Genomic DNA, 12,519 nt, shown 5'->3' on the forward strand with positions numbered 1-12,519 from the left:
ACCCCCCCCCCCCCCCCCCCCCCCCCCCCCCCCCCGCCCCCCCCCCCCCCCCCCCCGCCCCCCCCCCCCCCCCCCCCGCCCGGGCCGGGTCGCTGTTGAACTAATGTTATCTCATAAGTCATCCTAAATAAATATCTATCGAATGAGGAAAAGCTAAATCTAGAGGCATATACATCTCTATGTAAACCTGGGGTATCAATACGACCATATATTTTATTCATCGAGCTGTTACATGCACATACTGCTGTGAGCGCATGCCTTGCAAAGGACCCCTCGTGAAAGCTCATGACAATTCATAAAGCATGCGGCATCTTGTCAAGAGGTAAAATTATATAGACCTCCTAACCAATGAAACATCCTGGGATTTAGATATTAGCAGGAGCCGAAGCAAGAGCCATGCTAATGTATATAATGTCCCATTCAGCCACCAGGGTCTAGAAGGGAGCTGGTAGTCAAGGACCTAGATGGTCCCAACAGATTATAATATATTGGACAGCTTAATTTCGAGGCTGGTCATTTGTCTTTTTTATATAGGCCGCCCTCGTTAAGCAGAGGGGAGATTATGATTGGTCATAAGGGTATGAACTCGTTTGGTATAGTAATTTGTAGTGTATCTATTTCAATTGAAATAGAAAATAAAATAGTACTCATAAATCCATAAATCGATATCCTTTATAGGACAAAGATAGCATGAAATAACAATCTAGTAAAACTATAACAAGGGCAGGTAAACTGGGCCTGGAACTGGGAATTCAGATTACAATGATCTTCTAGAGCTGCAGTAGTCCTTGACCAACCAACTCCTTCTCGGCTGTTGATGGCTTGGGATGGCTCTATATACAAATGATCTGCCAGCCCAGACCGCCTGGGTCTCTAGGGTCTGTTTCAAGAAGCGAGGTCTGTATAACCTCACTTTCCAATATTGCCCAATATTGCCTGCATGTCTTGAAAGATCATGAACAGCCTAGAATGGTCCTTCGTACGGCCGAAGTGCAAGGCGAACTGCATATTTCAGCCGGCACAGAGGTTACACGTGTAACAAAAACCCCCGGCTCAGAGCTGGAAAGCGCGGCAACGACCGACGGGTTTCATGTACGCTCATTTTTCACGGACATAAACGGCAAAAGCTATAAAGATTGTAGCCATGATTCTAGCAGAAGGGCCGGTTCCAATGACCAATCATAACTGGGCCATTGTGGCTGGTTTGAGATTATCCTGAGAAGAGAGGCAAGCCCCCTGAAACCAACAAACTTCTTAGACCAGCAATCCACCTAGTACTTCTTGCCATTGCCAAGGCATACCATAGAGTATCTCTTGTTTAGAAACACATTAGGCTTGAATACCACCTGAGCGTCTTGAACCAGTCGGACCGATGGGCTTTCTTCTTACGTGTCTCCTTTTCCCAGTCGTCAACTCATATACCTTGATTTTTCCAGCTCAACAGCAAATTTATCGCATACACCCTTTCTGCAACAACCAGCTGCAGGTTTAGGTTATACTCGCAAATAGCCAAGCAGAATAACCCGTCTGCCTAGTCAATTACCTTTCTACGTGCTTGGTGTTTTCATGCTATACCGTGGATCTGAGCACCTCTGCCACCCTCCGTCCAAGTAGATCATGGTATGAGCTGAATATGCCAAACTTCATGCTTCGTCACATGCAAAATTCTAGTTGTAGCATAAGCAGATATCTGGGATCAAGGTTGGGTGTGGCGATAGATCATCAGTCCAGGTACGTATTCCACAATGTACTGGTACCTGGATATCCCCCCCCCAGCTTATCACGGGGATATACTCAGTTGGAACAAGATTTAAGTGCAGTCGGAAAGGGCATAGAGATCGCCGAACATGCTGACGAGATGCTTGTACAAGCTTATGATCAGAGAAGGTGATATTAAGTTCGCTGTGACAAGAACACATGCTCAATTACCGGTTCTTACTAGTTTAGTAAGGCAAGTTTCTATTTTGAAAGCCGAAGCCAATGATTCATGCAACGCTGGAACTTCCATGTACCTAGCTAGGTCTAAATAATTCCTGAAACTGCACCATGAATGGTGATGATTTATCCGGCACAATTGTTCACCGCCAGCAGTAACAGGTACTAGGTGAGCTAGACCGCCTACTATCCATGGTATATGTATGCATGCACCACTTCATTAGTGGCTGGATGTTTCACAGCCTGATGACGACATACATGATTAGGTTCTAGCATAGTATTGAAATGGCAAATTGCTTTTTCATTGAAAAATAGAACTGAGTTTCGCTAAGCACCTACTTTAATACAAAAGGAGTACTTATGCAATGAGGTGCGAATGTTGATGTTATATAGGGGTAGAAAAAGAACGATACCTATGGTACACTAGGAGAGTTCTACCTATATGCACGCCCTCACATCTTCCTTGAGGAACTTACAATATCTAGGTATAACTAGTATTGAAGTTTATAAAACTCGCGAAACTCACTAGTAAATCAAAAGAAACTGCTTATGCTTGAATGCACACGTATATCTTGAAAATACGAGCTGAAACAGCCATGTAGACCGTTCTCCAAGTATCTGAATGGGCTTCATAGGAGCTACCATCTATCATTGAAAGTCTACCTAGGTAACAATTTGGGCTTGATCATATCATCGGCAGAATCATTCACCGCCTGCCGATCATAGGTCTTGGCACGTAGCCCAAGCTAGACCACCTGCCAATTGTAGTAGCGGGCACACTGTTATCTAGATTCTTATCAGTAACTTTTCGCTAGAATTGCGACAGCGACCTGGGTAGGATGCGTAATGTATTGACCTTCCGATCTTGTAACTGAGTGTTCCTAATACACAACGACGCGGCATAGTCGACATGAAGTCCATGTGGCAGTCGAAGAGCCTAGGTCGCACCAGTCGTGCCCTGAGGCGACGACCTGCGCTCTGTGCCAAGCGTAGAGGTCTTGCCACAGTTGCGCCGGAGGCAACGAGGTCAGTAACCAATTACAGTACACATCTCAACCAACAAAACCTAATTCAAATCTTAGGCCATTTGATGTTATTGTTGTAGGCGGTGGACATGCTGGTACCGAAGCCTGCGCCGCCGCAGCGCGCTCTGGGGCAAGAACTGCCCTCATAACGCCCAAGATCGACAACTTAGGTGTATGCTCGTGCAATCCCAGCTTCGGTGGGATAGGAAAAGGGACAATACTACGAGAAATCGATGCTTTAGACGGAGTATCAGGGCGGATAATAGATAAGGCCGGCGTGCAATTCAAGGTTCTGAATCGGGTAAAGGGACCCGCAGTTTGGGGACCACGAGCGCAAATTGACCGTGCCCTATATCAGAAGCACATGCGCGAGGAGTTGCAAACATACCCAAACTTGTCTATAATAACTGGCAGTGTTTCGGATATCGTCATAGACGAGGCTTTCATGGACCCAGATAGTGCCGCCAAGAGCAGAATCACGGGTGTACGGTTGGAGACGGGTGAGATACTGCCAACGACACAGGTCATTATTACGACGGGAACCTTCCTTGGCGGAGAGATACATATCGGATTAGAGACTTATCCAGCTGGGCGTATGGGCGAACAAGCGACTTTCGGGCTGAGCAAGTCGTTACGTGACGCTGGATTTAAGCTTGGGCGCTTGAAAACAGGTACCCCGCCACGGATTGCAAAAGATAGTATCGACTACAGTGCGCTCGCAATACAACCTGGTGATGATCCACCAGAACCTTTCAGTTACCTCAACGACCGCGTGTCGGTGGAAGATCAAATGCTCTGCTGGGTCACTTACACGAATGCGCGCTCACACGACATCGCGCGCGCCAATCTTGACAAGACTATTCATATTCGAGAGACTGTGAAGGGACCACGGTACTGTCCGTCGCTTGAATCTAAGATTATCAAGTTTGGTGATAAGGATAGACACATCGTGTGGTTGGAGCCGGAGGGATTCTCTAGCGATCTTATCTACCCAAATGGACTATCAATGACGATTCCCGCTGAGGCACAGGAGCAGCTCCTACGCACAATTCCGGGACTCGAGAACTCCCACATGACACAGGCCGGCTACGGTGTGGAGTATGACTACGTCGACCCGCGTAGTTTGAAATCCACACTGGAGACTAAGGCAATTTCTGGCCTATTTCTCGCCGGCCAGATAAACGGTACGACGGGCTACGAGGAGGCTGCAGGGCAGGGTATTATAGCTGGCATCAATGCCGGCCGGGCGGCGCAGGGTCTCGAGCCCGTCACTATTACCCGCGCCGATGGATACATCGGCATTATGATAGACGACCTGATCACCAAGGGTGTATCTGAGCCGTACCGTATGTTCACGTCGCGCAGTGAATATCGGGTGGCGAGCCGAGCCGACAACGCAGACCTTCGCCTCACGGCTAAAGGTCGCTCCTGGGGTGTGGTATCGGACAAGCGCTGGTCGGCCCACACCGACTTAAAGGACCAACTCGATTCCCTGACCTCTATTCTTGCCTCGTACCACCTTACTAGCCGGGCCTGGTTGGAAGCGGGGTTCCGCGTGCGAATTGATGGCAGGGGGCGAAACGGTTACGAGATGCTCCGCCAACCCGACACCGGCATTCGCGAACTCGCAGACAAGATCCCTGAGATTCATCAGTATTCCGAAAAGATCCAGAACCGCGTCTCTACCGAAGCGCGCTACGCGCCATACGTTGTCATGCAGCAGGCGGAAACCGCGCGCACCATGCGCGACGAGGCGTTGAGACTCCCTACAGACCTTGACTACGAAAATGTGGCGGGTCTCAGCATCGTGGAGAAGGCGATTCTAAAAGCCACGCGACCGGAGAGCATGGGACAGGCACGACGCATCGAAGGCATCACACCTGCCGGATGCGTGCGGCTCCTCACTTTCGTGAGGAAGAGCAAAGAAGCGCACCGCCCAACACAGTTTGATAATGTCCTGGCTGCTGATATGGCGCCCTTAGGCACCGAGGTTGACTCTCTTGATTCTGAGGCGCGGACGCAAGATTTATTCAGCGGCCCGGCGTAAATGAATTCAACGATGATTGTGTTTATATGAAAATGTGTACGATGTGAGTTGCAAGGATACATGGATAACTGTTCGGGAGTTTATAGCATAGCCAGACTTCATCTGCATCATAGGAGTTCAGGGTCACGTTTGGCGCAAATAAACGCAAAGTCGGATTCGTTGGATATACAAGCATTTGTAACAAAATATGCAGATAGCAACAAGGGCTTTACCTGTCACTGAATGGGGACAGTTGATATTAATCTTCTCTTTTTTCCCCGTATGACTAGACAGCCCTTGAATAATATCTATACGTGTATAAATTCTAGGGGTCCTTCGGTTTCCGTTCTTTATTTTCCGAAAGGATTCTAACTGCGTCTTTGCTAAACACGTAGCTTAGGCCGCTCCACACCGTCGTAGTCGCTACGAGATATCTAATCAGGATCAGCAAACGATCATCTCTATGGTTTCCAAGCAAGTGAAATGGCCGGTAATTCATGGGAGACACATGCCTTCGCCAAAATATGATGAGAAAGGAGTGGAAAGAGTGAAGGATAAGGAATAGACAAAGCCTTACTGAAAAACAGTCATGGCACTACCAGCCTCCACAGCCACAACAGGTACAACCATAGTAGCGCCCATAAGACCGAGCTGTAAGAACGTGTTGTACTTGCTGATAGTTGTAGGCCGCACCTCAGCCGATGGTAGTGAGAAATCCCAGTATCTTGTGAACGTCTTTGGGGGCGGCAGTGAGATCCAGCGGTAATAGATGGCTGATATGCCGAGGCCCACGTCGCGGCCAAGAATGATAGTTGCTAGCCAGACTAAAGGTGCGAATATCATGGTTTTTACGTTAGCTAGAAGTGAGAGATATTCACGAGGAAGGGGTTACTAAGTCGTGTTGGTGGGGTGGGGGTAGAGAGAGAATAACGGAAAATCAGATGGAATAAAACGCACCAGGCAATGACCCCTGCATGGCCAGACATACAGTCAGGACGGTCATGAGAAGCTTATCGGCCATGGGGTCAACGACGCTTCCGACAACAGTCTGAAGCTTCCAGCGACGCGCGATCCAGCCATCGAGAAGGTCCGACACGCCTGCGTAGGCGAAGAGGCCGAGCGCTAGCGTATGGGCGTCGTGGAGGATGGCGTAGCCGATGAAGGGCGCAGCCACGAGGCGTGAAAACGTGAGAATATTCGGCACAGTATAAATATTCTCATGTGCCGTCAGGGAGGGCAAGACCTTTCGGATGCCCTTCGGTTGCGGTTGCGGTTGTGATGCTGATGAAATTTGTTGTGCCGATGGAGACCCCCGCCCTTCATCCTGCCCTTTAGCAAAATACCTTGCCGTCGTGTTTGATAAAAACCTTAACGAGTCCGTGGCTGCGAACTTATCTCTAAAACTTTGCGATTTCACGCCGTTTGCCCTGTATGTTGGCGCATCTCCTGGTACAAACGGCCCTTTTCGCGCCCTCGCTACGATGGACAACGACGAAATTTTTGCTGGTGCTGAGTCAAATCTTACAGGACATTTCAACAACTTTGAACAGCCAGTATGTCGTGCTGCATCGTAAGCACCACGTAAGAATGATTGAGCCAAAGGGGAGGTAGCAGTAGCAGATCTGTACGTCAACATGATGACTAAGCCGCTGAACGTCGCACGACCTCAACCGCACTCAGCATAAAGGAACCAACGCAGCCTGACCCGTCAAACCTCGCCGAGTTTCTTTGTATCCCAGGGTCTATGGCTCTCCAGTTTATGCCGAGTCCAATAGCCGGCGCTTTGATTGCTTGCGTGCCAGCTCGACAGGATAATGGAACGCTAGGCCATCCAACCGACGCTGGACGCGAACTTTGGCAACGAAACCTATATGCGGCCCCTCACGCCTCCTGACTGATTTTCAAAGTTATCCTAGCTTGAGGTCAAAAGGGGCCAGCGAGCATTGGTCTCTAGCTCTGATTGGATGTGAGCCGGGGAGATAGAAGGAAGAAAATAAGGGATAAGTGAAGAAAGAGAAAGAGAAGGGGAAAGAAAGAGAGGAAACACGGGGCAAGACGTATAGGGACGTCGACGCGGTCTCTCACGATATATAAATCAAGCAACTTGAAGTGACGGGCAACCTATCTAGATACCTAGGCAGTTTGAAGGGCAATGTCAGAAGGTTTACGGTTCAAAGTGAGCGTGTACATGTATACCTAATGGTACACAGAGCTATTGTGTGCAGGGCCGAAGATGTCCTAGCCACAGTGCGATTAGCGATTACCGAGTGATGCGCACCGTGTTCCTTTCGACTCCTTTGGCGGCTTAGCCCGCTGTAGTACCGTTACATGCACTGTAATCACTGTGAGGAGTCACGACATACCACCACAGTTCTACAGATACTACTCACAATAACTACATTACGCTCGAATACCTGTGTTGCTACAATGCTATCGCCAAAGAGTGTTATACCTAGTCAGAATAATATTAAATAAATACTTCTGGTGGGCAACTCCTAAATTCCATTTAACGCCATTTAACGCCCAGTACACATAAAAAGAGCAATAGAGAATAAACGAACCGTGAATGACCAACCAACCAGCCTATGAGCACACCATTAGAGATGCCCATGCCCTACCCTGAACGCCATTGCTACCATGCCGGCGCTTGCTGACCAAAAGGGCAAAAACCGCGCCGCACCGACATATGAAGATGCTATCAGAAACAAGAAACAAACAGACAAGCCAAACATTTTAGATGGTACATTTTCTGGCAACAGAATGCACACCCTCACACGTGTAATACTAATAGTCTCCTTCGTTCTTAGGGAGCAGTGAGTCCGCTCTACCCCAATCCTCATCTCGGGGTGTTAAATCTGTGCTCTCTAGAGCCATTGTGAGGTTGGTTGGTGTTGTGCTGTTGCTTGCCGAACCATACGCTGGTCCTCCCGATGCCTGGACATACTCGCTCATCGGCAGTCGGTTCATAGAATGGCTGTATCCGTTCGAGAGTTGATTCTCAAATCCAGCTGCACCCTGTGGTAGAGAAGCACTCATGCCATGAACGCCATTTTGCTGACTGATTACTTCAGACGTCTCGTAGCCCCCTCCTCCGCTAGCTGAAGCGCTTTCCACCGTCGCATTGGGGGTCGAAGCGTTGAACATGTCCCCAAAGGTATGGGTTGAAAGACTATGATCTATTGCTATGGTGCCATTAGGTACCATGGCGGCTGAGTACGTCATATGGGCTGCGCTATTCGCATTGGGTATCGCTGAATGTCGTCGGTTTTGCACCATAGCACCATAGTTAGATGGTCGGGACTGACCGTAGGGTGATACCTCGTAAGGATAAGTTGATACCATCTGCTGTTGATTATAATTGGTGGCTGGTGATGGAATCGTTGATTGTATGTCGTACGTCGGACTGTGCGCATATTGCTGAGTGCCACTCCATTGAGGCTGGACAAAGGATGGGGCCGAGAAAGATAGAGACCGCTGGGGCACACCGGCCACTGGCACTCCCATATACGCCACACCTTGAGGGAAGGAATAAGGCCTCGTGGGGTCATAAATATCCAATTCACCGTCGTCGATGGGTGCTCGAAAATTTGAGGAGCGAAACAGTTCACCACGAGGTTGAACATGCATAAGTCCCTGGTGATGGGCAGGTGTCTGCAGCCCATCCCCCTTGACCTCCTCAAGACCGTAGTAAGATACCAGATGATGGGTGACGCCATTATACACCACGCTGATTGTTTTCTTGATTAAGCCGTCGTCCTTGAATTGGTACGAGTCAACCAAAGAACCGATATATGCTCTTTCTGAATCGTTTTTTGAAGTATTTTGGTCCGTGCTCGCCGCCTTCGATGGTGAAGTCAAGGAACCAGCTGCGGAAGGATTAACAGAAGTCTGTTTGGAAGCCGCTGGAGCTTTCGACACACCATTTTCTGGTTTGTTTCGCTTCATGGCGCGCTTTTTCTCGCCGGGTTGAAAGGGTTTGTCGAGCTCTCGATATATGAGAAAATTGCCAAGAATTCTACTGGGACTCCATGCTACGCCGTCGGTCCAGCGTTTAATGCCTGATGAGTGTTCTTCGTAGATGAACACGTTCCCACTTTGGATAAGAGCTGGTCGTTCTCGGTCGTGAGGTCTTCGTGAAACATGAGAGAGAACACCACTTAGACAGGCTTCAAAAAGGATCAAAGCATCCATGGTACTCCCGACATAGCCCCGGTACGTGGGCGCCAAGGGGCTACCTGAGGCTTGGGATGTCATGGTAGGCATAACGTGAGTGGTATACTTTATTAAACAATTTCTAACGTGGGAGGGCGTGGGGAAAGGAGAAGTCGATATTTGATGATTTGGTAGGTGCAATAATCTGCGCGGCCATATGTTAGTAAAGGCCAGTGATGGATGATCCTGATCGGTTCGGGACATACCAGTGGCGTGAGACACCTGATCTATTAGAGCAGTTCTACCAAAGCGGCCCAGTATCTGGGATCAGGAGTCGAAGAAGAGATGTATTTGGGATGTGTTTGATATATCTTGCCGGCAGAAGTTCTACTAGCTGCGTAGAAAGTGAAGCTCGGCTAGGTGATTTAAGGTGTAAGGTATAGACCACTAGGTATTCGGTCAAAGTACCTCGGTGGCTAGAGAGACTTGATAGACCTACAAGGTGAGAAGGTTAGATAAGTCCTCTACACCTAGGACTAGCCAGAGGGTCACCCACCGTCCAAGTAGATATACTTATGCGGCTGGATACTGGGGAAGGGGATGGTGGGCCCTAGATGAAACTTTATTTGGGGAGAAGGTATGTCGGCTAGCAGCCTGCCTAGTAGGAGCATGAAGTCAGCTTGCGATACAAAGTGCCGCGACTAGGGAGCGTTCTCCAGTCCGGTGCTGATGCTAGACTTACGATTGAGTTTGGCTTGCCGCACGCTTGGATGTTCACCGGCCGGTCTATATCTGGATGCAAAGAGCCGGGTTTCCCGAGCCCTGCTCCTTGAGACACTTTTGAGTTTGCCGGGAGGGGGAGTGGGAGATTGGACTCCGAACTCTCTTTTTCCGGGACGACATTAGTTAGTTGATCTCATCAACAAGTATCCCATTGCGTAGCTTTTGAAATAGTGGTTAAAACGTACCAGTATGACTGAGTTGGTATCACTTCAACTATAACGAGGTTGAAGTAAAGGCGATGGGTTTACTTTGGCTGACTTGAGATGTTGAGGAGATATCTGTCCACAAAATCTGAACACTGGTGCGAATACGATGTCCGGGGGGTGAGTAGTTGAGAGAGCACTCTGGGACAAGTTGAGAAGATCAACTGGTGCTCTAGAAGTTGTAGATTAGCAGACGAAAGATAATGATGAAGAAGGGGAGGCGCAGGGAAAGGCGGGAAAGGCGGGAAAGATGATGAGTGATGAGTATGAGAGACGGCGAGAGAAAGAAGGGGCGAGATGCGAGGGTTAATGTAATTATAGCCAGTCCAGTCACCAGTTTTCTTCCATCACTCTTTCCGCCTCGTTATTGCTTTACGTAGGCATCCCTTCCTTCCAGGAATACCTAGGTGGACATGCACGAGAAAGCAGGAGTATAGGTACCAAGATCGAGGAACCTTGCAGGATCGGTGTGTTCGACCCGGCAGATTCCACGGCACGGTCAATGGCGATACAGGAGTTGCGCATAACCACTCGAGCAGCTAACCAGTATATTCGTGTTGGGAAGATCAAGATCAAGATGCGAATGAAGCGAGAGCTAGGCGCACCATAGGAAATGTAATTCATTGAATCGATACATAAATGCCCGACTCTCGAAGCACCTCTCCTTGGTACGTACGTTGTTGCATGCGGATATGAAGCAGACCTAGAGAGTTAATACCTGCATGGGAAAATAGGGACCGAAGGGGGGGGGACCGAAGGCACCTGGGAGCATCTGGGAGCATTTGGGAAGTGTAGCGCAAGGTGGAAGCGGTCCATTACGTGCCTACGTTCAGACTCGAAGGGACCAACCTACGAATTGATCTCTGGAAATTGAGGGGCTCGGTGTTTGGTGACGAGAGGAGCGGAGGAGTAGCCGTGGTGTGGTGTGTGGTGTGCGTGATGCGGCATGGCGCACGGCGGGATAGGACCTCCCTACCTACCTACCTCTCACCTACATACATACATACATACATACATACATACATATATACATAGCTATGTAGTTCGTTCATCCAAGGATCCCCATACACAAGTCGGCGCCTATAAGTATACACATAGGGGTAGCGATAGCAGCAGAATGTTCAAGTGCCAGGCTTATCGACAGAGGCCGCCGTACCTCTACATGAGGTAAATAGTATGTACGTGCTACTAAACAAGGCGTCGTTTGCCGCCGCGACTCGACCTAGTCTTATATGTAGAGCTAGCGTGGGAGGAACTCTCAGCTAGTCAGCAGAGAGGAAACGAACCGATTTGCTGCTAAGGAAATGATGGACTAATGCACACAACCTTCTTGCCGGCCTTGGTATTCAATGTTTCTCGCGTCGTGTACGAGGGTAGTTGGGGGGCAGGGGCAGTGGCACTGGCACTGGCAGGGGGAGGGAGAGGGAGAGGGAGAGGGAGAGGGGGAAAGGGGGAAAGGGGGGACCGGAGGAGGGCTGGGGGTAGGAGACACAGGGGCCATGCCACGTATGGAGATAGCGAAAAAGAGGCAGAGATGCCGATAGGAATGGACATGGGGATGGAGATGCGGATGAAGGCGGAGATGGTAGGTAATAGTCGATACCTACCTAGGTATGGAGATCACGGCCAGGACCAGCAATGGACCGGTGTTAGTGCGCGCCGGGCTACACCATTCCCGGTACTTACCTACTCCCTGCCTACTTACGTACCTAGCTATGTACTTCATGTTGGCCGTTACCTGGCCTTGTCGTCCTTGTCCTTTAGCACCGAGTCAGGCACACCATGCCTGCCATGCCTGCCATGCCTACCATGTCTACCGCTCTGCCTACTGCTCTGCCTACTGCTCTGCCTACTGCTCTGCCTTCCCATGTCCGCCTCCGGACATCTCGCTTTACATCGGTCCATCTTGCGCCATCGCCGTGGCTATGATGTCCGGCCTTCATCTATTGTCCTTGAGTATGTCCCGCGCCTACTCTCGACAAGTCTCTGAACGGCCTCCTTCACGGTGGCCCCCCGTTTTACTTGTTTACAGATACTAGTGCACCAGGCTTGGCCTAGACATCATCTTATGTACATGTAGTCGCGGGTGTGCGCAGCCACACATATACTAGTTATAGAGGAACCTCCCTTCATGAGAAACATGAAATTCCGTGTATAAAGCCTGTTAAAACTCATGGATGGAACTTGGGCCGTCGATTATGAGCAAGACACGGGGTGGGAACATCCAGTTGTCCCTGAGACTTTCATAACCACGCACATGCATACGCAAGCACATAGGCAGGCAGGCAGAAACTTAACCAATGGCCCTAGGTAGCCGATACCTCTCTGACCACCTATATCCTTCCGCTCGCCGGATCAGCCAATTCTTTCTCTAGTCATCCGCGTGTTGCTCTGC

General features: G+C 49.6%; 3 protein-coding genes across 3 annotated transcripts; 1 reads left to right on the top strand and 2 right to left on the bottom strand.

Moving 5' to 3' along the window:
* Nucleotides 1-2,845: 2,845 nt before the first annotated feature.
* Nucleotides 2,846-5,007, top strand: F5B22DRAFT_641506 (mitochondrial translation optimization protein; the record flags this gene model as incomplete). Its single annotated transcript, XM_047977995.1, has 2 exons — nt 2,846-2,961; nt 3,018-5,007. The coding sequence occupies 2 exons, from the start codon at nt 2,846-2,848 to the stop codon at nt 5,005-5,007; spliced, it is 2,106 nt and encodes a 701-aa protein (XP_047835720.1).
* A 152-nt stretch (nt 5,008-5,159) lies between these two features.
* F5B22DRAFT_154645 (CDP-alcohol phosphatidyltransferase-domain-containing protein) lies at nt 5,160-7,168 on the bottom strand. The gene is made up of 3 exons (XM_047969180.1): nt 5,944-7,168; nt 5,564-5,810; nt 5,160-5,420 (listed from the first exon to the last, which is right to left on the bottom strand). The coding sequence occupies exons 1-3, from the start codon at nt 6,620-6,622 to the stop codon at nt 5,312-5,314; spliced, it is 1,035 nt and encodes a 344-aa protein (XP_047835721.1). The 5' UTR covers nt 6,623-7,168; the 3' UTR covers nt 5,160-5,311.
* Nucleotides 7,169-7,363: 195 nt separating this feature from the next.
* On the bottom strand, nt 7,364-8,673 carry F5B22DRAFT_585449 (uncharacterized protein). Its single transcript, XM_047973499.1, has one exon. It carries the CDS (start codon nt 8,611-8,613, stop codon nt 7,771-7,773), a length of 843 nt encoding a protein of 280 aa, XP_047835722.1. The 5' UTR covers nt 8,614-8,673; the 3' UTR covers nt 7,364-7,770.
* Nucleotides 8,674-12,519: the final 3,846 nt, after the last annotated feature.

Source organism: Xylaria bambusicola (assembly GCF_022495145.1).
Source record: "Xylaria bambusicola strain CBS 139988 unplaced genomic scaffold F5B22scaffold_2, whole genome shotgun sequence".
In the NCBI taxonomy this organism is placed as follows: Eukaryota; Fungi; Ascomycota; class Sordariomycetes; order Xylariales; family Xylariaceae; genus Xylaria; species Xylaria bambusicola.

Coding starts and splice junctions, on each gene's coding strand:
- F5B22DRAFT_154645 (XM_047969180.1), bottom strand. CDS start 6,622: ATGTTGACGTACAGATCTGCTACTGCTACCTCCCCTTTGGCTCAATCA. Junction 5,811..5,943: donor CATGCAGGGGTCATTGCCTG/GTGCGTTTTATT, acceptor TCGCACCTTTAG/TCTGGCTAGCAACTATCATT. Junction 5,421..5,563: donor AGTGCCATGACTGTTTTTCA/GTAAGGCTTTGT, acceptor GATCCTGATTAG/ATATCTCGTAGCGACTACGA.
- F5B22DRAFT_585449 (XM_047973499.1), bottom strand. CDS start 8,613: ATGCATGTTCAACCTCGTGGTGAACTGTTTCGCTCCTCAAATTTTCGA.